This window comes from Oncorhynchus keta, chromosome 5 (genome assembly GCF_023373465.1).
Source record: "Oncorhynchus keta strain PuntledgeMale-10-30-2019 chromosome 5, Oket_V2, whole genome shotgun sequence".
Lineage (NCBI taxonomy): Eukaryota > Metazoa > Chordata > Actinopteri > Salmoniformes > Salmonidae > Oncorhynchus > Oncorhynchus keta.
The window spans coordinates 33,150,035-33,176,709 of NC_068425.1; the positions used below are offsets into that span (position 1 = coordinate 33,150,035).

General features: G+C 44.0%; 1 protein-coding gene across 1 annotated transcript; it reads right to left on the reverse strand.

Moving 5' to 3' along the window:
* Positions 1-1,206: 1,206 nt before the first annotated feature.
* LOC118378044 (fascin-2-like) lies at positions 1,207-26,675 on the reverse strand. The gene is made up of 5 exons (XM_052519645.1): positions 25,613-26,675; positions 7,765-7,921; positions 6,653-6,774; positions 2,074-2,241; positions 1,207-1,856 (listed from the first exon to the last, which is right to left on the reverse strand). The coding sequence occupies exons 1-5, from the start codon at positions 26,454-26,456 to the stop codon at positions 1,654-1,656; spliced, it is 1,494 nt and encodes a 497-aa protein (XP_052375605.1). The 5' UTR covers positions 26,457-26,675; the 3' UTR covers positions 1,207-1,653.

Here is a 26,675-nt window from a genome sequence, read left to right on the forward strand (position 1 = left end):
TTGAGTTTCACAACATTGCAGTCAGTCTGCCAGAATCACTGATCTAAATAGCATCCTAAATAATTCTGATTCTGTGCTTTGCCTTGGTCAAACGGATTCCCTGAAACACAGTTTTTCCTCGCTGGTTTTATAGTCTTGTGACTGCAGACTTGTAGACTGACATGATAGAGTACAGCCCATACAGTCACCAATACATAGAGTCAGAGGGTTAGAACAGGTGTAGTCAACTCTGACCCCACAAGGTCCTGATGCTTTTCTGTTCCACCTGATAATTTATTGCACAAACCTGGTGTCCCAGGTGTAAATCAGTCCCCGATAAGAGGCGAACAATGAAGAACATGCAGTGGAACTGGCTTCGAGGTCCAGGGTTGAATTTGACGGGATTAGAACATTTCAAATGGCCCTTGTAGTACGCTCCCCTCGCAACCAATGTTGATCTCTTGCTTTTCCCTCATGTTGATATCCTACAACTATCTAGTACTGTGATACTACTGAATGATCCCACATAGGAAAACATCAGTTGTCCACTGTCTTTGTTATATTTAATTCAAATTAGCTGTATAATCTGTAGCGGCACCAGACATTGGCCCTGCTAGACTACTCTTTAAATACATCCTCCAAGTCATCACTGATCTGACATGCACGGTTGCTTACATCAGTCATGTCAAATCAGGGATTACTTCAAGGAAGGGAAGAAGGATCGTATTGCTTTGTAAGATGATTCCAACAGGGCCATTTGGGCTACTCTGGGCTACTCAAACAGGGCCATTTGGGCTACTCAAACAGGGCCATTTGGGCTACTCAAACAGGGCCATTTGGGCTACTCAAACAGGGCCATTTGGGCTACTCAAACAGGGCCATTTGGGCTACTCAAACAGGGTCATTTGGGCTACTCTGGGCTACTCAAACAGGGCCATTTGGGCTACTCAAACAGGGTTATTTGGGCTACTCTGGGCTACTCAAACAGGGTCATTTGGGCTACTCAAACAGGGCCATTTGGGATATTCAAAAAGGGGCATTTGGGCTGCACAAACAGGGCCATTTGGGCTACTCTGGTCTGGTATTCTACACCATTAATTTGGGCATTTTGGAAGCTGATTCGTGTCCTCTTTGGAAGCAGTGAGTATGTTTGGGAGCAGTGTTGGATAATCATTGTACTGATACACTGTTGTTAAAGACAACAGTAAACATCACAACAAAGACATATTGGTGTGAAAAGCTGCCTTTATTCAGGCATCCAGATAATAATTTAAGGACCGCTATACAGAATCTAATGTTTTTTTATAGGCTGTGTGAGTGACCAAAATTAGCAGATTTTATTAAGTATTCGCTGTTGTTGATGTTGGCAATGTCACTTGGAAAAAAACTATATTTAGGTAACCAATGTTTTTTTGGAAAACAAATCAAATATAATAAAATAAACACAAAGAAACTTTCTACACATTTTCACTTTTTGCCAAAACAAAGAAGTGGGAACGGCCTCTCCTTTGCCGCTAAAGTAGAAAAGAGAGTAGTGAAAATGTTCCCCAGTCAGTCTGTGTAATGTATCGTTGTTGGTTGAGCTGTGAACCCAGGTGGGAACCAGGTCCTCCCTCTCTCCTTCTCCCTCCACCCCTCCACGGGCTTCAGGGGTCGTCAGGAGGTCGCGCCAGGTTAGTACTCCCAGAGACAGGAGGGGTCCACGGTAGCAGCATCGCCCTTCAGCGTGCCGCTGTCCCCGCGCAGGTACTTGCCGTTCTTGCCCTTGATGCCCACCCGCCCGTGCTCCAGGAACTCCAGGAAGAAGTCCTCAGGCTTGTCTCCGTCTGAGCACACCAGGCCGCTGCTGGAGACATACCAGAACTTTCCACCTACGCCTGAGTGGTGATGGACAACGTTATTGTTAGTTAGAGATAAAGAGTGACATACTTGGTTTGGTGTACTTTGTAGTAATACTGATAGAACTATGCCACATTTTACTCTAAGACAGTAGAACACATGCAGATAGAACATTTACACATACATGGTACATGAAGACATGCACACACACACACCCACACACCCACACACCAACACACCCACACACACACTGACTTTTTATGTGGTAGGCGCCATCGCTGAAAAGCAGTAAGAAGATGTCATAGACGGATCGGTTGGCATCCAGCGTGTTGGAGCTCTTGTGATGACACACAAAACCGTTCTCCCCTCGCAGGATCAACATGGGCCGATTAATGAGCTTCATCAGGAAGAGCTCATCATCACCTGCAACACAACGACAGGAAGGTAGAATAACAATAATGACAACAACAATAATAATGACAATTAAAAAAATAACAATAATAACAATAATAATAACAACAATAACAATAATAATAATAAAATAATAACAACAATAACAATAATGACAATAATAATAATGAAAATAAAATAATAACAACAATAACAATAATAATAATTAAATAATAACAACAATAAAACAATAATAACAATATAATAATGACAATAAAATAACAATAATAATAATAATAATGACAACAACAATAAAGACAACAATAATAACAATAAATAATAATGACAAAATTAATAATAATTTGGTGGGTGCTTATATTTGTCCTACTTCTCACATCTAAGAGTGTGTTAATACGCATATGTGAATTGGAACCCACTGGGCACAGACGTCAGTTCAACATCTATTTTTGACTTATATTTGGTTGACTAATGTGAATTCAACTTGAAATCAACAAACAAATGTCACCATGACATTGAATTTAGTTGAAAAGTTGAAAAAAAATGACAAAATACATTTACGTTGACGACTTTTTGTAAATCCAATCAGTTTTCCAGCTGATTCAACGTCATCACCTTGAATTTGTTGTTGTTGAAATGACGTGGAAACAACGTTGATTCAGCCGTGTTTTGCCCAGTGGGAAACTAGGTTTTTGCATATCCCAACTCCCCCTGACAGTGGGGTCATGGCCAGGTGAGGCTTTAATAACACATGTCCTTTTGACAGAAACGGAATGTCCATAGTACGGTAGGGACATAGGGCGGTAGGGACACGGTACGGTGGGGACATAGGGCGGTAGGGCGGACATGGGGGTAGAGACAAAGGGGTAGGGCTGTAGGGCGGTAGAGCCATAGGACGGGTGGGACAAAAGGGCGGGTGGAAAATAGGGCAGACATAGGGGGGTAGTGACATAAAGGGGTAGGGCAGGTGGGACATAGGGGGTAGAGACGTAGGGCGGTAGAGACATGGGGCGGTATAGACATAGGGCAGTAGAGACATAGGGCAGTAGAGACATGGGGCAGTAGAGACATGGGACAGGTGGGACATAAGACGGGTGGTACATAAGACGGTAGAGACATAGAGCGGTAGGGACATAGGGCAGGTGGGACATAGGGGGTAGAGACATAGGGTGGTAGGGACATGGGGCGGTAGAGACATAGGGCAGTAGAGACATAGGGCAGTAGAGACATGGGGCAGTAAGGCCATAGGGCGGTAGGGACATAGAGCGGTAGGGACATAAGACGGGTGGGACATAGGGGGTAGAGACGTAGGGTGGTAGGGACATGGGGTGGTAGGGACATGGGGTGGTAGAGACATGGGGCGGTAGAGACATGGGGCGGTAGAGACATGGGGCGTAGAGACATGGGGCGTAGAGACATGGGGCGGTAGAGACATGGGGCGGTAGCGACATGGGGCGGTAGAGACATGGGGCGGTAGAGACATAGGGCAGGTGGGACATAGGGCAGGTGGGACATAGGGGGTAGAGACATAGGGTGGTAGGGACATAGGGCAGTAGAGACATAGGGCAGTAGAGACATGGGGCAGTAAGGCCATAGGGCGGTAGGGACATAGAGCGGTAGGGACATGGGGCAGTAGAGACATAGGGCGGTAGAGACATAGGGCAGTAGAGACATAGGGCAGTAGAGACATGGGGCAGTAAGGCCATAGGGCGGTAGGGACATAGAGCGGTAGGGACATGGGGCAGTAGAGACATAGGGCGGTAGAGACATGGGGCGGTAGGGACATGGGGCGGTAGAGACATGGGGCGGTAGGGACATGGGGTGGTAGGGACATGGGGCGGTAGAGACATGGGGCGGTAGGGACATGGGGCGGTAGGGACATGGGGCGGTAGAGACATGGGGCGGTAGAGACATGGGGCGGTAGAGACATGGGGCGGTAGGGACATGGGGCGGTAGGGACATGGGGCGGTAGGGACATGGGGCGGTAGGGACATGGGGCGGTAGGGACATGGGGTGGTAGGGACATAGGGCAGTAGAGACATGGGGCGTGTCGTAGCTGAATCAGAATTAGTTTGGTAACATTGATAATTAAGATGTTTTATTTACTTTCATAATATGCTTATGTGAGATACTTGTCATTAGGATGTCTTCTTTTGGACTATACTGTTGGCAGTTGCATTTTCCTCTCTCTTCTCTAGGGAAAAGTCACTTGGGGCCCAGCGAGGGGAGAGGTCAGGCTTGTCTTTTACATGTCTGGTAATAGGCAGATATCAGAAAGGGAGAAGTCAGGTTTGAACATTGTCTTCATAATGAATATATCTGTGAAACCATGTGAAGGGCTCCACTATGTCTGTACTCCAGTCACTCCCTCCTTTTCCCATTGAGTGTCTGGAACCATTTTATGTCCCCTCTGATGTTGCCCTTCTCTTGACCTAGTATATGACCTAGAGGCTCACTCTCCTCCGCGAGCTTGTCCAGGAGGGGTTGTATTTGAGATGGGGGTATCTAGAATTGACAATTGATAAATGCCATTGGATGAGGTAATATTTTGGTAATATGAAGTACTAAGAACAAGAAGTAGAACCTTGTCTAAGAGACCAAACTGAACAATAATTTATAGCTAATGCTATCTGGCTATGGAATACTCCTCTTTCAAGTAAAAGACCCTTTGTGAAGTTCCTAAGATGTATGGTTCGTCATTGTGAGTTGAGAGGGGTGTATCTTGGCTATAAAAGATGAAGTATTCTTTTGTAAGTACTCTCAGAATTAATTTATAGACACTGAATTGATCTGAGAGTCACAGGGCTATGGTGAAGCTCATATAATTAAAGATGAAGTTTAAATAACTCTGACTGGTGTGTGGTTTGCTTTCTCATCATTTGGTAATGCAGGAAATTGCCACGACAGGCGGTAGAGACATGGGGCTGTAGAGACATAGGGCAGTAAGGACATAGGGCAGTAAGGCCATAGGGCAGTAAGGCCATAGGGCAGTAAGTCCATAGGGCAGTAAGTCCATAGGGCAGTAAGTCCATAGGGCAGTAAGTCCATAGGGCAGTAGAGACATAGGGCAGTAAGGCCATAGGGCAGTAAGTCCATAGGGCAGTAAGTCCATAGGGCAGTAAGTCCATAGGGCAGTAGAGACATAGGGCAGTAAGGTCATAGGGCAGTAGAGACATAGGGCAGTAAGGCCATAGGGCAGTAAGGCCATAGGGCAGTAAGGCCATAGGGCAGTAGAGACATAGGGAAGTAGAGACATAGGGAAGTAGAGACATAGGGCAGTAAGGCCATAGGGCAGTAAGGCCATAGGGCAGTAAGGACATAGGGCAGTAAGGACATAGGGCAGTAAGGACATAGAGCAGTAGAGACATAGGGCAGTAGAGACATAGGGCAGTAGAGACATAGGGCAGTAGAGACATGGGACCGTAGAGACATAGGGCAGTAAGGCCAAATGCCAGATGGGACTCTGGATTTTAGCCCTGTGGACCTGTCAGAATTATATTTTTTGACCTAGTATTTTCTATTTATATTATCTATTTGTATTATGGATCCCCATTAGCTGTTGCCAAAGCAGCAGCTCCTCTTCCTGGGGTCCAGCAAAATTAAGGCAGTTTATACAATTTTAAAACATTATAATACATTCACAGATTTCACAACACAATGGGTGCCCTCAGGCCCCTATTCCACCACTACCACATATCTGAAGTACTAAATCCATGTGTTTGTGTAGTGTGTGCCTATGTTTGTGTTGCTTTACAGTCCCCACTGTTCCATAAGGGGTATTTTCATCTGTGTTTTAAATCTAATTTGACTGCTTGTGTCAGTTACTTTATGTGGAATAGAGTTCCATGTAGTCGTGGCTCTATGTGGTACTGTGTGCCTCCCATATTCTGTTCTGGACTTGGGGACTGTGAAGAGACCTCTTGTGGCATATCTTGTGGGGTATGCATTGGGTATCCGAGCTGTGTGCCTGTAGTTTAGACAGAAAGCTCAGCCCATTCAACATGTCAATACCTCTCATAAATAAAAGTAGTGATGAAGTCAATCTTTCCTCCACTTTCAGCCGGGAGAGATTGACATGCATATTATTAATATTAGCGCTCTGTGTACATCCAAGGGCCAGCCATGCCGCCCTGTTCTAAGCTAATTGCAATTTTCCTAAGTCCTTTTTTGTAATGGGGCCCTAAAGGAAATAAATGGGCCAGTGAGAGAAATTCCCAGGCTGATGTCTGGTCCTTCCCTGTCCTTTGATCACCATTGATCTTCTATTCTTCTTCTCTTTCGTCCTCTGATCACATGCCAATTCTCTTTACACATGACACGTGCTCATTCGTCCCTCAGTCGTGTTGAGCACATTCCATGTGACACATTCAACGTGATCTCTATGCTACCTGAATCACATCAGAGATTTGGATCTCGAAGCACTTACCTACGGAATCGCTGACGGCTGAAAGCTGCCCATTCTTTTTGGTGCACACGTACTTCCCATTGCTTGCCTTCAGTGCTACACTACGACCGAGCCATTCAATGTCAAACATTGTGTTGGCCTCCCTGTGGTTGTCCGGATAAGGGGATAAAAGAGAAGAAGGAAAAGAGGGGGGGGTTAGGTTGAAAATAATTTCATGGAAGGTTGTTTAAATCTAGTATAATTGTTTAAACCTAAGTGTTTTGATGTATGCCCTCATAAGCGACATTACATAAAACTGTTCATATCCTCTGGTTGCAGATCTGTTTAGTAGAGGTGTTTCCTGTCCATTCTTCATGCACCCTAAACTGTGGCACATATTTGTTCTATTCCAGAACAAGAACACTAAGATTAAATTCATTTGGTTTATTCGTTGACAAGTTCAATCAGGTGCGCTTGTTCTGACAAAACAACATCTGAATGTCCAACAGATAATGTTAGCATGTTAGCAAGAATGTCCAACAGATAATGTTAGCATGTTAGCAAGAATGTCCAACAGATAATGTTAGCATGTTAGCAAGAATGTCCAACAGATAATGTTAGCATGTTAGCAAAAATGTCCAACAGATAATGTTAGCAAGAATGTCCAACAGATAATGTTAGCATGTTAGCAAGAATGTCCAACAGATAATGTTAGCATGTTAGCAAGAATGTCCAACAGATAATGTTAGCATGTTAGCAAGAATGTCCAACAGATAATGTTAGCATGTTAGCAAAAATGTCCAACAGATAATGTTAGCAAGAATGTCCAACAGATAATGTTAGCATGTTAGCAAGAATGTCCAACAGATAATGTTAGCATGTTAGCAAGAATATCCAACAGATAATGTTAGCATGTTAGCAAGAATGTCCAACAGATAATGTTAGCATGTTAGCAAGAATGTCCAACAGATAATGTTAGCATGTTAGCAAGAATGTCCAACAGATAATGTTAGCATGTTTGCAAGAATGTCCAACAGATAATGTTAGCATGTTAGCAAGAATGTTCAAAAGAATGAATTGGGAAGCCGTCTGTAACCAACTCTATGGTGTGCATTCTCATGACAAACTAGTGAGTGTAAAATAGATCTACTTACACCTCCGTGGCTGTGGACTGGATCCCTCCGTGGGAGACCAGTGTCCAGTAGTTACCGCCGTTGGTCCTAAACATGCACTTCTTGCTCTCCTTATCAATCTCCATCTGGAAGGTCTCCATGTCTGTCTCCACATCCTGGTTGGCTGAGATGCTCACACCTATAATGATACAACACAACACATTTCATTGCTCCATTATACAGAGACAACAAATTAAACTTTATTGATCCATTACACAGAGACAACAAAACTTTATTGATCCATTACACAGAGACAACAAAACTGTATTGATCCATTATACAGAGACAACAAAACTGTATTGATCCTTTATACAGAGACAACAAAACTTTATTGATCCATTATACAGAGACAACAAAACTGTATTGATCCATTATACAGAGACAACAACAAAAGGGAAATAAAAGAGAAAAGGACAGTTGAGATAAGAATGCCATGGCTCGGAGTCAAAGGGCATTACAATGACGATGATTACAAGCTCTTCTCACAAGCCATTTACACTCAAAGGTGATTTGCAGGAGAACCATGGACACAGCAGTGATGTGACAGCTCATTAAAGAACTGTCTGTCTCACGTCTCTTCTTCTCTAGTGTTACACAGCTCAGGGACTCACAGCACCAAACCTGGTCAGAAGACAGTGCTATTCTTATATTCCGGGCCTTGTCTAAATGGGCTGTGTGGTTAAGGTTAGGTACGCTGGATCATGTCTTGTAGGCCAAAGCTTTAGACATCCTATTCATTTAGAATGATGAGTTCTTCCTTTTAGAGCTTCTCTGAAAGCTGACTATTCTGGAGTATATCTCTCTCTTTTTAAAGGAGTAGGGCACCGAGCTCCACCGACCTAGACTGGATATAAAGTATCAGAGAAAAACAGGTTAGGTTCACACACAAAGTCAACAGATTTATGATCCTTTTTCATTTTGTGATTTTAATGTATTTGTTTTTTTAAATCTCTTGCACTTCTGTATCATCCAACCCCAAATATGAGCTTCCAATCCAATCCTCCACATTTCTTCCCTTGATACAAGCCCACCTCTTTTAATTACTTCCACTTATAAATGCACTCTGCTCCTTTATAGTGCAGGACTGTCAGGACAGAACATTGCCAACGTGTCATGTTAAACAGTATAATAGTCCTGGTCTTCTCGGTGTGTAACTCTGCAAGTATACCCTCATGTTGTGAGCAGGGGCGATATTACAGTATGCAACCACCGCTACTGCAGGACTGTGAGCTCATAAAACACACACAGTACCTAAATAAAAAATGATGAGGACATAAACACATTGCACCAACAATCTGAATGTGAATTACCGAGGCATAGCCGCTGCAACCTTGTCTCAGAGGAAAACGTATTAAATTTGACCAAAATCCGTGCCACTATTTAGAATGATAGGTTACTTTACATTGGCCTACAATGTAACAGCAGCCATACAATATAACATAATACGAATTGTAGGACGTATAGTATCCTACGTCTTGATCGATTTAACCAGTTTAGCACAGTGTGATATATTATCTTCAACTGCTGTACTGTAGTACTTTAGGGGTTAGGGTTAGGAGTTGGGTCATAGGGTAAAGGTTAGGAGTTGGGTTATAGGGTTAAGGTTAGGGTTAGGAGTTGGGTTATCGGGTTAAGGCAAGGGTTAGGAGTTGGGTTATGGAGTTAAGGTTAGGAGTTGAGTTATAGGGTTAAGGTTAGGGTTAGGAGTTGGGTTATAGGGTTAAGGTTAGGAGTTGGGTTATAGGGTTAAGGTCAGGGTCAGGGTTAGGAGTTGGGTCATAGGGTTAAGGTCGGGGTTAGGAGTTGGGTCATAGGGTTTAGGTTAGGAGTTGAGTTATAGGGTTAAGGTTAGGGTTAGGAGTTGGGTTATAGGGTTAGGAGTTGGGTCATAGGGTTAAGGTCGGGGTTAGGAGTTGGGTCATAGGGTTAAGGTCAGGGTTAGGAGTTGGGTCATAGGGTTAAGGTTAGGAGTTGGGTCATAGGGTTACGTTTAGGAGTTGGGTCATAGGGTAAAGGTTAATGTTAGGAGTTGGGTTATAGGGTTAAGGTTAGGAGTTGGGAGTTGGGTCATATGGTTAAGGTTAGGAGTTGGGTTATAGGGTTAAGGTTAGGGTTAGGAGTTGGGTTATCGGGTTAAGGCAAGGGTTAGGAGTTGGGTTATAGGGTTAAGGTTAGGAGTTGAGTTATAGGGTTAAGGCTAGTGTTAGGAGTTGGGTTATAGGGTTAAGGTTAGGAGTTGGGTTATAGGGTTAAGGTTAGGAGTTGGGTTATAGGGTTACGGTCAGGGTTAGAAGTTGGGTCATAGGGTTAAGGTTAGGAGTTGAGTTATAGGGTTAAGGTTAGGGTTAGGAGTTGGGTTATAGGGTTAAGGTTATGAGTTGGGTTATAGGGTTAAGGTTAGGGTTAGGAGTTGGGTTATAGGGTTAGGAGTTGGGTCATAGCGTGAAGGTCGGGGTTAGGAGTTGGGTCATAGGGTTATGGTCAGGGTTAGGAGTTGGGTCATAGGGTTAAGGTTAGGAGTTGGGTCATAGGGTTAAGGTTAGGAGTTGGGTCATAGGGTTAAGGTTAAGGTTAGGAGTTGGGTTATAGGGTTAAGGTCGGGGTTGGGAGTTGGGTTATAGGGTTAAGGTTAGGAGTTGGGTTATTGGGTTAAGATCAGGGTTAGGAGTTGGGTCATAGGGTTAAGGTCAGGGTTAGGAGTTGGGTTATAGGGTTAAGGTTAGGGTTAGGAGTTGGGTCATAGCGTTAAGGTCAGGGTTAGGAGTTGGGTTATAGGGTTAAGGTCAGGATTAGGAGTTGGGTTATAGGGTTAAGGTTAGGAGTTGGGTTATAGGGTTAAGGTCAGGGTTAGGAGTTGGGTCATAGGGTTAAGGTCCGGGCTAGGAGTTGGGTTATAGGGTTAAGGTCAGGGTTAGGAGTTGGGTTATAGGGTTAAGGTTGGGAGTTGGGTTATATGGTTAAGGTCAGGGTTAGGAGTTGGGTCATAGGGTTAAGGTCCGGGCTAGGAGTTGGGTTATAGGGTTAAGGTCAGGGTTAGGAGTTGGGTTATAGGGTTAAGGTCAGGGTTAGGAGTTGGGTCATAGGGTTAAGGTCAGGGTTAGGAGTTGGGTCATAGGGTTAAGGTTAAGAGTTGGGTTATAGGGTTAAGGTCAGGGTTAGGAGTTGGGTTATAGGGTTAAGGTCAGGGTTAGGAGTTGGGTCATAGGGTTAAGGTCAGGGTTAGGAGTTGGGTCATAGGGTTAAGGTTAAGAGTTGGGTTATAGGGTTAAGGTCAGGGTTGGGAGTTGGGTTATAGGGTTAAGGTCAGGGTTAGGAGTTGGGTCATAGGGTTAAGGTTAGGGTTAGGAGTTGGGTTATAGGGTTAAGGTTATGAGTTGGGTTATAGGGTTAAGGTTAGGGTTAGGAGTTGGGTTATAGGGTTAGGAGTTGGGTCATAGCGTGAAGGTCGGGGTTAGGAGTTGGGTCATAGGGTTATGGTCAGGGTTAGGAGTTGGGTCATAGGGTTAAGGTTAGGAGTTGGGTCATAGGGTTAAGGTTAGGAGTTGGGTCATAGGGTTAAGGTTAAGGTTAGGAGTTGGGTTATAGGGTTAAGGTCGGGGTTGGGAGTTGGGTTATAGGGTTAAGGTTAGGAGTTGGGTTATTGGGTTAAGATCAGGGTTAGGAGTTGGGTCATAGGGTTAAGGTCCGGGCTAGGAGTTGGGTTATAGGGTTAAGGTCAGGGTTAGGAGTTGGGTTATAGGGTTAAGGTCAGGGTTAGGAGTTGGGTCATAGGGTTAAGGTCAGGGTTAGGAGTTGGGTCATAGGGTTAAGGTTAAGAGTTGGGTTATAGGGTTAAGGTCAGGGTTAGGAGTTGGGTTATAGGGTTAAGGTCAGGGTTAGGAGTTGGGTCATAGGGTTAAGGTCAGGGTTAGGAGTTGGGTCATAGGGTTAAGGTTAAGAGTTGGGTTATAGGGTTAAGGTCAGGGTTGGGAGTTGGGTTATAGGGTTAAGGTCAGGGTTAGTAGTTGGGTCATAGGGTTAAGGTTAGGGTTAGGAGTTGGGTTATAGGGTTAAGGTTATGAGTTGGGTTATAGGGTTAAGGTTAGGGTTAGGAGTTGGGTTATAGGGTTAGGAGTTGGGTCATAGCGTGAAGGTCGGGGTTAGGAGTTGGGTCATAGGGTTATGGTCAGGGTTAGGAGTTGGGTCATAGGGTTAAGGTTAGGAGTTGGGTCATAGGGTTAAGGTTAGGAGTTGGGTCATAGGGTTAAGGTTAAGGTTAGGAGTTGGGTTATAGGGTTAAGGTCGGGGTTGGGAGTTGGGTTATAGGGTTAAGGTTAGGAGTTGGGTTATTGGGTTAAGATCAGGGTTAGGAGTTGGGTCATAGGGTTAAGGTCAGGGTTAGGAGTTGGGTTATAGGGTTAAGGTTAGGGTTAGGAGTTGGGTCATAGCGTTAAGGTCAGGGTTAGGAGTTGGGTTATAGGGTTAAGGTCAGGATTAGGAGTTGGGTTATAGGGTTAAGGTTAGGAGTTGGGTTATAGGGTTAAGGTCAGGGTTAGGAGTTGGGTCATAGGGTTAAGGTCCGGGCTAGGAGTTGGGTTATAGGGTTAAGGTCAGGGTTAGGAGTTGGGTTATAGGGTTAAGGTTGGGAGTTGGGTTATATGGTTAAGGTCAGGGTTAGGAGTTGGGTCATAGGGTTAAGGTCCGGGCTAGGAGTTGGGTTATAGGGTTAAGGTCAGGGTTAGGAGTTGGGTTATAGGGTTAAGGTCAGGGTTAGGAGTTGGGTCATAGGGTTAAGGTCAGGGTTAGGAGTTGGGTCATAGGGTTAAGGTTAAGAGTTGGGTTATAGGGTTAAGGTCAGGGTTAGGAGTTGGGTTATAGGGTTAAGGTCAGGGTTAGGAGTTGGGTCATAGGGTTAAGGTCAGGGTTAGGAGTTGGGTCATAGGGTTAAGGTTAAGAGTTGGGTTATAGGGTTAAGGTCAGGGTTGGGAGTTGGGTCATAGGGTTAAGGTCAGGGTTGGGAGTTGGGTCATAGGGTTAAGGTCAGGGTTAGGAGTTGGGTCATAGGGTTAAGGTCAGGGTTAGGAGTTGGGTTATAGGGTTAGGAGTTGGGTTATAGGGTTAAGGTCAGGGTTGGGAGTTGGGTTATAGGGTTAAGGTCAGGGTTAGGAGTTGGGTCTTAGGGTTAAGGTTAGGGTTAGGAGTTGGGTCATAGGGTTAAGGTTAGGGTTAGGAGTTGGGTCATAGGGTTAAGGTCAGGGTTAGGAGTTGGGTCATAGGGTTAAGGTCAGGGTTAGGAGTTGGGTCATAGGGTTAAGGTTAGGAGTTGGGTCATAGGGTTAAGGTTAGGGTTAGGAGTTGGGTCATAGGTTTAAGGTCAGGGTTGGGAGTTGGGTCATATAGGGTTAAGGTTAGGGTTAGGAGTTGGGTTATAGGGTTAAGGTTAGGGTTAGGAGTTGGGTTATAGGGTTATATGGTTAAGGTCAGGGTTGGGAGTTGGGTCATAGGGTTAAGGTCAGGGTTGGGAGTCGGGTTATAGGGTTAAGGTCAGGGTTAGGAGTTGGGTCATAGGGTTAAGGTTAAGGTTAGGAGTTGGGTCATAGGGTTAAGGTCAGGGTTAGGAGTTGGGTCATAGGGTTAAGGTTAGGAGTTGGGTCATAGGGTTAAGGTCAGGGTTAGGAGTTGGGTCATAGGGTTAAGGTTAAGGTTAGGAGTTGGGTTATAGGGTTAAGGTCAGGGTTAGGAGTTGGGTCATAGGGTTAAGGTCAGGGTTAGGAGTTGGGTCATAGGGTTAAGGTCAGGGTTAGAAGTAGGGTCATAGGGTTAAGGTCAGGGTTAGGAGTTGGGTCATAGGGTTAAGGTCAGGGTTAGGAGTTGGGTCATAGGGTTAAGGTTAGGGTTAGGAGTTGGGTCATAGGGTTAGGGTCAGGGTTGGGAGTTGGGTCATAGGGTTAAGGTTAGGGTTAGGAGTTGGGTTATAGGGTTAAGGTTAGGAGTTGGGTTATAGGGTTATATGGTTAAGGTCAGGGTTAGCTAACATGCTAAGTAGTTTCAAAGTAGCTAAAATGGTGTAAGTAGTTGCAAAGTTGATAATTAGCTAAAATACTAAAGTTGTCTGTGATGAGATTCAAACACACAACATTTGGGTTGCTAGATGTTGGTGTAATATGCCCACCCATCCACCCCAACCAATCACCCTCCTTTCGTTTTTGCCTTAAATGACCTACTGTCATCCCAAACGTATCATATCATACCAATATGAGTGTATCGGATTTACATGGGCCAATGTCATGTAACCTAACGTAAAACAACATATCATACGAAATGGAGTGGCACAGATTTTAGTCAAATACAGTGCATTCGGGAAGTATTCAGATCCCGGGACTTTTTCAAAAAATGTTGTTACATTACAGCCTTCTTCTAAAATTGATTAAATATTTTTTTCTCTAATCAATCTACGCACAATACCCCTAATGACAAAGCAAAAACAGGTTTCAGACATTTTTGCAAATTTCTAACAAAAAAATACAGAAATATGACATTTGCATAAGTATTCAGACCCTTTACTCAGTACTTTGTTGAAGAACCTTTGGCAGCGATTACAGCCTTGAGTCTTCTTGGGTATGATGCTACAAGCTTGGCACACCTGTATTTTGGGAGTTTGTCCCATTCTTCTTTGTAGATCCTCTCAAGCTCTGTCAGGATGGATTTGAGGCGTCGCTGCACAGCTATTTTCAGAGATGTTCGATTGAGTTCAAGTCCGGGCTCTGGCTGGGCCATTCAAAGACATTCAGAGACTTGTCCCAACACCACGCCTGTGTTGTCTTGGCTGTATGCTTAGGGTTGTGGTCCTGTTGCAAGGTGAACCTTCACCCCAGTCTGACGTCCTGAGCACTATGGAGCAGGTTTTCATCAAGGATCTTTCTGTACCTTGCACCGTTTCTCTTTCCCTCAACCCTGAATGGTCTCCCTGCCGCTGAAAAACATCCCCACAGCATGATGCTGCCACCACCATGCTTCACTTTAGGGATTGTGCAAGGTTTCCTCCAGACGTGATGCTCGGTATTCAGGCCAAAGAGTTCAATCTTGGTTTCATCAGACCAGAAAATCTTGTTTCTCATGGTCTGAGTCCTTCAGGTGCCTTTTGGCAAACTCCAAGTGGGCTGTCATGTGCCTTTTACTGAGGAGTGGCTACCGACTGGCCACTCTACCATAAAGGCCTGATTGGTGGAGTGCTGCAAAGATGGTTGTCCTTCTGGAAGGTTCTCCCATCTCCACAGAGGAACTCTGGAGTTCTGTCAGAGTGACCATCGGGTTCCTGGTCACCTCAGTGCCCGAGGCCCTTCTCCCCTGATTGTTCAGGTTGGCCGGGCGGCCAGCTCTAGGATGAGTCTTAGTGGTTCCAAACACCTTTCATTTAAGAATGATGGAGGCCACTGTGTTCTTGGGGACCTTCAATGCTGCAGACATTTTTTGGTACCCTTCCCCAGATCTGTGCCTCGACACAATCCTGTCTTGGAGCTCTACAGACAATTCCTTCGACCTCATGGCTTGGTTTTTGCTCTGACATGCACTGTCAACTGTGGAACCTTATATAGACAGGTGTGTGCCTTTCCAAATCATGTCCAATCAGTTGAATTTATCACAGGTGGACTCCATTCAAGTTGTAGAAACATCTCACGGGTGATGAATGGTAACAGGATGCACCTGAGCTCAATTTTGAGGCTCATAGCAAAGGCTCTGAATACTTAAGTAAATAAGGTGTCAAATATTGTTGTTTCATACATTTGCTAAAATTTCTAAAAACCTGTTTCCATTTGCCATTCTGGGTTATTGTGTGTAGATTGATGAGGATATTTTCTTATTTAATCAATTTTAGAAATGTTTTTTTAATTTAACCTTTATTTAGGTAGGCAACTCAGTGAAGAACAAATTCTTATTTACAATGACGACCTACCCCGGGCCAAACCCTAACCCGGACGATGTTGGGCCAATTGTGCGCCGCCCTATGGGACTCCCAATCATGGCTGGTTGTGATACAGCCTGGAATCAAACCAGAGTCTGTAGTGACGCCTCTAGCACTGAGATGCAGTGTCTTAGACAGCTGCGCCACTCGGAAGACCCACTGGTTGTAATAAGGTTGTAACGTAATAAAATGTGGAAAAAGTAAAGGGTTATCAATACTTTCGAATGCACTGTATAATACGTTTTGCTCTGAGACCAGGCTGGATCACCATAGAGTTCATCTGTATAATATTATATAGGTTTTGGGATCAGCTGTATAATATTTTATAGGTTTTGGGTTCAGCTGTATAATATTTTATAGGTTTTGGGTTCAGCTGTATAATATTCTATAGGTTTTGGGTTCAGCTGTATAGTGTGTTATTTGTTTTGGGTTCAGCTGTATAATTTGTTATTGGTTTTGGGTTCAGTTGTATAATGTATTATTGGTTTTGGGTTCAGCTGTATAGTGTGTTATTGGTCTGGTGCATGAAAGGGGTAGGAGTTTTTCCTGACTACATGACCTGGCCAGGAAAAACTCTGGTTTCTATGTATAGCCTAAAACTCTGGGCCATAGATATAGCCTAAAACTCTGGGCCATAGATATAGCCTAAAACTCTGGGCCATAGATATAGCCTAAAACTCTGGGCCATAGATATAGCCTAAAACTCTGGGCCATAGATAAAGCCTAAAACTCTGGGCCATAGATATAGCCTAAAACTCTGGGCCATAGATATAGCCTAAAACTCTGGGCCATAGATATAGCCTAAAACTCTGGGCCATAGATAAAGCCTAAAACTCAGGGCCATAGATAAAGCCTAAAACTCTGGGCCATAGATATAGCCTAAAACTCTGGGCCATAGATATAGTCTAAAACTCTGGGCCATAGATATAGCCTAAAACTCTGGGCCATAGATAAAGCCTAAAACTCTGGGCCATAGATATAGCCTAAAACCCTGGCCCATAGATATAGCCTAAAACTCTGGACCATAGATATAGCCTAAAACTCTGGGCCATAGATAAAGCCTAAAACTCAGGGCCATAGATAAAGCCTAAAACTCTGGGCCATAGATATAGCCTAAAACTCTGGGCCATAGATACAGCCTAAAACTCTGGGCCATAGATATAGCCTAAAACCCTGGGCCATAGATAAAGCCTAAAACTCTGGGCCATAGATATAGACTAAAACTCCGGGCCATAGATATAGCCTAAAACTAGGACCAGGAGTTATCTTCTAATTAGGTAATGTGGACAGGAAAAACTCCTGGCCTCTATACACAGCATGCATTTCCTCCTGATTTGGGATCTCCCTGAGGTTAGAACGTCCAAAGAGGAAGTCCCTGGATGTGAGAGGACCAGGGTGGTGTTCATTAGGCACTAAACGGGATAGAACTGAATGAAACATTGCATTGCATGCCCTAATGAACACGACCATAGGAGAGGTGGTGTGAGAGTTGACCTTGGCACCGCCTTGCCCCGAGGTATCCCGCTGCTCGGATGAGCCTGTCATTTGCACGTCCTGTCTTATCCTGCCAGTTTATCTCACACAGCAGATTACACGTGTCCCGAGGTGACCGCAAGTTGTGACACTTACATTGTGATTAAAAACATAATTAAACTAACATGTCTGGTTGTGTTGTGACAGACGAAGCAGTGCACATGCGGGATTAGGTTCTGGGTGCCACGATGACATTTTTTAATTTAATTTATTTAACCTTTATTTAACCAGGCAAGTCAGTTAAGAACAAATTCTTATTTTCAATGACAGCCTAGGAACAGTGGGTTAACTGCCTGTTCAGGGGCAGAACGACAGACTTGTACCTTGTCAGCTCGGGGGTTTGAACTTGCAAACACTCTAACCACTAGGCTACCCTGCCGCCCCATGTTGGGTAACACATGTACTGTAGGCCTAGGACCTTCAGAAATGATCCCCGCCCCTCAACATATTCCACAATTTGTTATGTTACATACAGCCTGAATTTGAAATGCATTAAACATTTTCTCATCCATCTACACACGATACACCATAATGACTAAGTGAAAACATGTTTTTGACATTTTTTCAAATGTATTGAAAATTAAATACAGAATTATCTAATTTACATAAGTATTCACATCCCTGAGTCAATTCTTTGTAGAAGCATGTTTGGCAGCGATTACAGCTGTGAGGCTTTCTGGGTAAGTCTCTAAGTGCTTTCCACACCTGGATTGTGCACCATTTTATATTTATTTATTTGATTTAACTAGGTAGGCCAGTTGAGAACAAGTTCTCATTTACAACTGCAACCTGGCCAAGATAAAGCATAGCAGTACGACAAAAACAACAGCACAGAGTTACACATAAACAAATGTACAGTCAATAACACAAAATAAAAGAAAAATTTAAAGATCTATGTACAGTGTGTGCAAATGTAGAAGAGTAGGGAGGTAGGTAATAAATAGGCCATAGAGGCGAAAATATTACAATTTAATATTAATACTGGAATTATGTACTGTATGTGCAGATGATGATGTGCAAGTAGAGATACTGAGGTGCAAAAGAGGGTAAGTAATAATATGGGGATGAGGTAGTCGGTCGTGCTACTTACAGACTGGCTGTGTACAGGTATAGTGATCGGTAAGCTAATCCGACAGCTGATGCTTAAAGTTAGAGAGGGAGATGTAAGACTCCAGCTTCAGAGATTTTTGCAATTCGTTCCAGTCATTGGCAGCAGAGAACTGGAAGGAAATGCGGCCAAAGGAAGTGTTGTCTTTGGGGATGACCAGTGCAATATACCTGCTGGAGCGCGTGCTATGGGTGGGTGTTGCTATGGTGATCAGTGAGTTGAGATAAGGCAGGGCTTTACCTAGCAAAGACTTATAGATGACCTGGAGCCAGTGGGTTTGGCGGTGGATATGTAGTGAGGGCCAGCCAACGAGAGCATAGAGGTCGCAGTGGTGGATAGTGTATGGGGCTTTGGTGATAAAATGGATGGCACTGTGATAGACTACATCCAGTTTGCTGAGTAGAGTGTTGGGGTCTATTTTGTAAATGACATTGCCGAAGTCAAGGATTGGTAGGGTAGTCAGTTTTACGAGAGTATGTTTGGCGGAATGAGTGAAGGAGGCTTTGTTTGCGAAATAGGAAGTCAATTCTAGATTTAATTTGGGATTGGAGATGCTTAATATGAGTCTGGAAGGACAGTTTACAATCTAACCAGACACCTAGGTATTTGTAGTTGTCCACATATTCTAAGTCAGAACCGTCCAGAGTAGTGATGCTAGTCAGGTGGGAGGGTGCGGGCAGCGATCAGTTGAAGAGCATGTATTTAGTTTTACTAGCATTTAAAAGTAGTTGGAGGCCACGGAAGGAGTGTTGTATGACGTTGAAGCTTGTTTGAAGATTTGTTAGCACAGTGTCCAAAGAAGGGGCAGATGTATACAGAATGGTGTTGTCTGCGTAGAGGTGGATGTTGAATGGTGTTGTCTGCATAGAGGTGGATCAGAGAATCACCAGTAGCATTAACAGCATTAATTGGTTGTTGGTCATTGCTAGACAACCCCTTTCAGGTCTTGTCATAGATTTTTTGGTAGATTTATGTCAAAACTGTAACTCGGCCACTCCCCAGTTCTTACCGATTACAAGCATACCCATAACATGATGCAGCCAACACTATGCTTCAAAATATACTGATGTGATACTCCTTAATGTGTTGTATTGGATTTGCCCCAAATAAAACACTTTTGTACTCAAACACTTTTGTAAATGTATTGCCATATTTTCTTGGCAGTATAACTTTAGTGCTTTAGTGCCTTGTTGCTTTAGTGCCTTGTTGCTTTCGTGCCTTGTTGCAAACAGGATGTCAAAAAGGTTAGTATTGTTGAGAAACAATGTTGTTGATCCATCTGCACTTTTCTCTAATCACAGCCATTAAACTCTGTAACTGTTTTAACGTCACCATTAACCTCATGGTGAAATTCCTGAGCGGTTTCCTTCCTCTCTGGCAACTGAGTTAGGAAGGACACCTGTATCTTTGTAATGACTGGGTGTATTGATACACCATCCAAAGTGTAATTAATAACTTCACCATGCTCAAAGAGATATTCAATGTCTACTTTTTTATATTTTTTACTAATCTACCAATAGGTGCCCTTCTTTGTGAGGCATTGGAAAACCTCCCTGGTCTTTGTGGTTTAATCTATGTTTGGAATGCAATGCTCGACTGAGAGACCTGACAGATAATTGTATGTACGGGGTACAGAAATGACACAGTCATTTAAAAATTATGTTAAACATTATTATTGCACACAGAGTGATTCCATGCAACTCATGTGACTTGTTCAGCACATTTTTACTGAACTTATTTAGGCATAACAAAGGCATAACAAAGGGGTTGAATACTTAATGACTCAAGACATTTCAGCGTTTAATTTTAAATTAATTTGTAAACATTTCAAAAAACATAATTCCACTTTGACATTATGGGGTATTGTGTGTAGGCCACTGACAAAAAAAATCTCAATATAATCCGTCTTAAATATCGCCGGTAACAACAACATGTGGAAAAAGTCAAGGGGAGTGAATACTTTCTGAAGGCTCTGTATGTGTGTGTTTGTGTCCCCGCAGTTCCTTCAGATGTTTCCAGGTGTTTGCCAGTATCCCCGTAGTTCCTTCAGATGTTTCCAGGTGTTTGCCAGTATCCCCGTAGTTCCTTCAGATGTTTCCAGGTGTTTGCCAGTGTCCCCGCAGTTCCTTCAGATGTTTCCAGGTGTTTTCCAGTATCCCCGCAGTTCCTTCAGATGTTTCCAGGTGTTTGCCAGTATCCCCGTAGTTCCTTCAGATGTTTCCAGGTGTTTGCCAGTATCCCCGCAGTTCCTTCAGATGTTTCCAGGTGTTTTCCAGTGTCCCTGCAGTTCCTTCAGATGTTTCCAGGTGTTTGCCAGTGTCCCCGCAGTTCCTTCAGATGTTTCCAGGTGTTTTCCAGTATCCCCGCAGTTCCTTCAGATGTTTCCAGGTGTTTTCCAGTATCCCCGCAGTTCCTTCAGATGTTTCCAGGTGTTTGCCAGTATCCCCGCAGTTCCTTCAGATGTTTCCAGGTGTTTTCCAGTATCCCCGCAGTTCCTTCAGATGTTTCCAGGTGTTTGCCAGTGTCCCCGCAGTTCCTTCAGATGTTTCCAGGTGTTTTCCAGTATCCCCGCAGTTCCTTCAGATGTTTCCAGGTGTTTGCCAGTGTCCCCGCAGTTCCTTCAGATGTTTCCAGGTGTTTTCCAGTATCCCCGCAGTTCCTTCAGATGTTTCCAGGTGTCTTCCAGTATCCCCGCAGTTCCTTCAGATGTTTCCAGGTGTTTTCCAGTATCCCCGCAGTTCCTTCAGATGTTTCCAGGTGTTTTCCAGTATCCCCGCAGTTCCTTCAGATGTTTCCAGGTGTTTTCCAGTATCCCCGCAGTTCCTTCAGATGTTTCCAGGTGTTTTCCAGTATCCCCGCAGTTCCTTCAGATGTTTCCAGGTGTTCGCCAGTGTCCCCGCAGTTCCTTCAGATGTTTCCAGACCTGGGATCTAATCATTTCTGTTTGAAAGCTTTTAAATGCTTTGAGTGTTTGATTGAGTCTGCCTTGAGTGCCAGATGGGCAGGGTTTGTACTTTTGCTTAAACTTAATCAAGCGCAGCCCAAAGTATTTGATAGAAAATAAATACTGAATCCAGCTCTTGCTTTTCACCACTGACCCCTCACTCCACCGATAGTGGTGCAATATCACTGGGTAATAGAAATATCTCCCCGATGTGGTACTGTAGGGAAGCACAGCTACTGCAACAGTTCTAGAAATACTGAATACTGACTGGAAGTGTATTTGGAGAAACCTGATGCGACCAAATAACTGTTGAGAATGACCCATCATCCAAAAGGCATAGATATTGACTGAGGATACAAATATGTTTGAAAAGCACAGCATTCACAATAGATATCAAGTAAGCACCAATGACATCATTAAAGATGCCCTCCAGGATCGTAAGCACAATAAAATCGTAACATAACATACGATTTTCACAATGTATATATATATAAATTGCTTGCAGGATGTAACATATTATATGAAATGGTTGACGTAGTACACAAATGGATGACGTAGTACACAATTTGATGACGTAGTACACAATTTGATGACGTAGTACACAAAAAACAGGGCCCACTTTTGGCTCGTGAGCACCACTTTTAAAACTACTGGCTGAAATGATACAGAAGTTTGAGAGTGCATCTTTAATGAAGGCTATATATAGCTGACCTTTCAAAGTATAAAATATAGTCCTTTTCTAAATGTTGCAACATTACAATCTGAACCCTTCACTTTAGAGCATTATTCAATCAAGTTTAGTGTTAAATTACATCATCAAATCTAGGAGTGGGGGAGACTATTTGCCGTAAAATGAGATGCATGAGATACCCTACACACTGACATTAAGGGTTGTCGTACACACATCCCGTAGGGACTGAGATTAAAGATTGTCCTACACACATCCCCTAGGGACTGACATTAAAGATTGTCCTACACACATCCCGTAGGGACTGACATTAAGGGTTGTCCTACACACATCCCGTAGGGACTGTCCTTGAATGGCCCAGCCAGAGCCGGGACTTGAACCTGATCGAACATCTCTGAAGAGACCTGAAAATAGCTGTGCAGCGACGATCCCCATCCAACGTGACTGAGCTTAAGAGGATCTGAAGAGAAGAATGGGACAAACTCGCCAAATACAGGTGTGCCAAGCTTGTACCCAAGAAGAATTGAGGCTGTAATCGCTGCTAAAGGTGCTACAACAAAGTACTGAGTAAAGGGTTTGAATACTTATGTAAATGTATTTTTATTTTTATACATTTATTTTTTATAAATTTGCTAATATTTCAAAAAATCAGTTTTTGCTTTTTTTGCATTGTGTGTAGATTGATGAGTAAAAAGAAAACAATTTGATCAATTTTAGAATAAGGCTGTAACGTAACAAAATGTGGGAAAAGTCAAGGGGGCTGAATACTTTCCGAATGCACTCTAAATAGCAGATTGCTGGAGTTCAAATTAGATACCACAGAAATATCCCTCAACCTTTCTCTTAAGCCTGTTACCACCCTAATCCCACACACACCCCTCCACCCATCCTGCTCATTCGCCTGCAGTAATTCCCTCGGTGATGCAATGCAAATCTGCACCACAGGGCCCACTAAGCAGCTTTCTGGTGCATGCCTCGTTCCTAAAACAAATGTCGGGGGAGAGGAGACACCAGTGGTGTATTCATTAGTGCACATTGTAGCAAAACAAAAATGAGAGTTTCTTAGTGGATAAATTCAGGTTAGTCTCTCCCAGTTTCGTCCCGTTTGCTTCAATCTGTTTCCTAGTGAACACACCACAGGCAAAAACACTCCTCTTCAGAGAGACCAAGCACAACATTATGGGTTGGGTTGCCATATTGGACATTTTGAAAAGCCACTTGTTGAACATTTTAACCAAAGGAAGAGTAGAATGAACTGGGAATAATATCGAGTGCTATTTTTTTGCGATCAAATATACTATTTCATGCCTGATCAATATTTGAGCCAGTAGCCTACATATATTATTTTTTAAATATTGTTTTATTTTTTTTATTTAACCTGATCATCCTGAACTCGTACAATTTAAAATCACATTTACATCTATATTTTTACCAAATCGTAAGAAATAGCATGCCAGGGTAGGGAGGGAAGAATGCATCTCCCTAGTAAATTTGGGAGAAATTGTAATGAATAAAACCTATATAAAAATCATTTTGGTACTTGTAGGTTATGTCATTGTGAATGTAGCTGTGGCAGGGTGACACCCTCACTGAATGACACCCTACAAATCTTTGTTTGGAACTTCATCCAAACCTTTGACCAGAAACAGCCAAAGTCCCTTCGGTCTCTTTCTAACCTGTCCTCCTTGCCTGCTGGCCTGTCTCTAGGTATGTCACTGTCAGCAGAGGAGATTTCTCCACCTTCATTCCTCTCTCAGGGAAAGCCTCTGCCGAGAGCTAATGATGGGTGTAGGTAACTGATCAGTCTGACTAGTTCTCCTATTTTAACTGCTCTCTCACTGCCTGTCCAGACTAATAGATGACTTCCTCTACCTGCCACAATCAAACAACCTCAGCCCCCATTACAATTACAACCACTCACTCTCCTCACTCTCAATCCACAGATAAAGCATCAGGCAGTTTCATCTTGATAATAGAATGGTTGGGGTCCTGAAATGCCCATTGATGGGAATTAGTTGATAGCACCAGCAGGACCCCTCTGCCTCCCTGGAGTCATCAGCCTGCGCTCTGCCTAATCTCTTCTGGGACACACAGTGGAAATGACAAAGCCCATTACCATGAGGACCCGGATGACACGCGTAATGGCGCCCAATGGCTGACTGACCATATGCACCATGCAGAGCGAGGTGACAAGCATGGCTGCCCTTCAGTTGTACCGTACTTGACACTTGTCACATGCTTTCACAATGTTCTTTCTGAACATTTCCAGGAGAGAGTCTCTGACAATCTTTTTGGATCCCCTAATTCATGACTTTATTTCTGATTCTCGTTGAGTAGAGAACCTTCCCCTATGTGGGCTAACATTCCTAGTGGGCTGCTACACTGCATGGTTAATGTATTTTGAGATATGTCTCAATGCTCACTTGAGTGAATGGTTTCTGAAATTTACAAATATGACTGAACTGAGCCTACCTGTGATTAGAATTCAATATACTGCCTGCTACTGACAGACAGACCCACAGGCTTCACTAAGGGTGTAGAGCAGAGGAGGCTGATGAGGGGAGGACAGCTCATAATAATGTCTGGAATCGTATCAAACACATGGTTTCTATATGGTTGATACCATTCCATTGACTCCATTCCAGCCATTACTATGAGCCGTCCTCTCCTCAGCCGTCTCACTGGAGTAGAGCTGCACCCAAGAGACCATGTCATCATCCTGTCGCGCCGAGACACATTTTCTGATTCTAATTGTTGAGATGTAAGGAGTCTTTCAACAGCATGAACTTTTCATCTAATTGCTGAGGAGTGTAACTAAAGACAAAGTGAGCTTCAACACTGAGCTATTCTATTGGACTGCCATTTGCTTGTGATGGAACCAACCAACCTCTACAGGGAAATTATGCAAACATTAACATTTTCCTACTTTGAATTTCTTGACGTCAACTATAACGCATGAAGTGTGGATTTGCAGGTCAATTACACTGGAGATTGATCGTGCTGAGCACAGTACAATGAGACTGATTATTTTCTGAACCAAATGGATTTGTACTCGACTCTTCTCAGAGCAGCGTGTTTAATGTAATGTCTGGTTTTTAGCAATTAAAAGCGTTGAACAAAAAATAAAATACTTTCAAAAGTTCAGCATTTCTAAAGCTCCCTGAGAATGTCACTTGTTTTTTTCCCCAATGGGTTCACAGCTGGCCTACCTACTCTATTTTCTCCATCCCGTTCCTTTCTCAAAATAGAGCAGGCAGAACCACCCTGGTTAGTCCATTTGCCGTCTAAATGGAAAATAGAAAGCCATTTAGAACATTAGTTTCCTCCGTTCTGGGTGGATTCCAAGGTAAGTATAGCAGGTCAATTTGATAGCAATCTCCTGGGAACCCTACTGTGAGCCTAATGGGGTTCTGCTGACATTATTCTTTTCAATTCTTCTGCAGTTAGATGTGCACCTTCAGAGAGGATATTGAATGTATCACCCAAGACATTTCCAACCCCAAATATTGTCCACACATCAAATTAGTTCAAATTTTTCCTCTCAGTAGAGACTATACAAAAACACTTAAATATTGTGCATTATAGCAATAAATATATACATTGCTGGATAATTACCTTGTTTGACGGAGACAAATCTTTTGTTGGCTGCCTGGAAAATGACTTGTGGGTGGCTCTCCTCTAGATCAAACAGCTCATCCTTGCCAGGCTTGGAGCACCGGCCTGAGCGCAGCGTGCCGGTCGGGCCCATGGGTGTCAGGTACTTCCCATCGCAGTCCTTGAAGGCCAGCTTGCCTGACTTGAGCTCCAGGGTGAAGCTGGTGGTGGGGGTGTTCTCTTTGACCAGCTTCCCGTCGTTGCTGAGGAAGCGGCTGTCGCACGTCTTCAGGAAGTACTTTCCTTCCAGGTATACCAGGGTGACCAGGGAGTCCGAGCCCCAGGGGATGTTGCTGTCCACCGAGATCTCTCCTTCCCGGGCAAACAGGTGGGCGTAGCGTTTGCGCGCCACGCTGAGCAGGCTAGATTGCGGATGGAGGGCCAGGTGGACGGCCCACAGCTCGGGCTCCCCGATGGCCTGGGCGAAGCAGGACAGGTAGTCAGCCGAGCCTCCGAAGAAGCGCAGGTATGTCTCCGACTGCAGCGCCCAGCGGCCGTCCGACTGGGCCACGATCAGGAAGCGGCAGTCGGGCGAGTCGGGCTGCTCTGCCCCGCAGCTCACCTTACCATCCTTATCGGAAGCCAGGTAACGGCCCAGGTGGCTGCGAAGGAACACTACCTGGGTGTCCTGGTCCTCTTGCTCCAGAGTCCAGATCTGCTTCTTCTTCATGCTGGAGGCCGAGGCGTTCACCTTGAAGCCGAAGGCCTCGGCCGTTAGGTAACGGCTCTCGTGGTTGATGAGGCCAAACTGCAGCTTCAAGGCGTTGTTAATTCCGTTCGTGGGCATCGTCGATCCGTTGTCCATAGACACACACACACACACACACAGAGGTCTGGAGTGGAAAGCTAGGATGAACGAGGGGGAGGGTAGAGGGGGAAGTGTTCCCCTTTCTCTTCTCTCCAGGCGCAAAATTTCCCTGCTTTAACAACCTCCTTCTGTCTAAATGCTTGACTTCCTCTCTCTCTTCCCCCAGAGGGTTTGCACAGGCACTTGCTCTCTGTTACCTAATCAGCCAGGATTAAA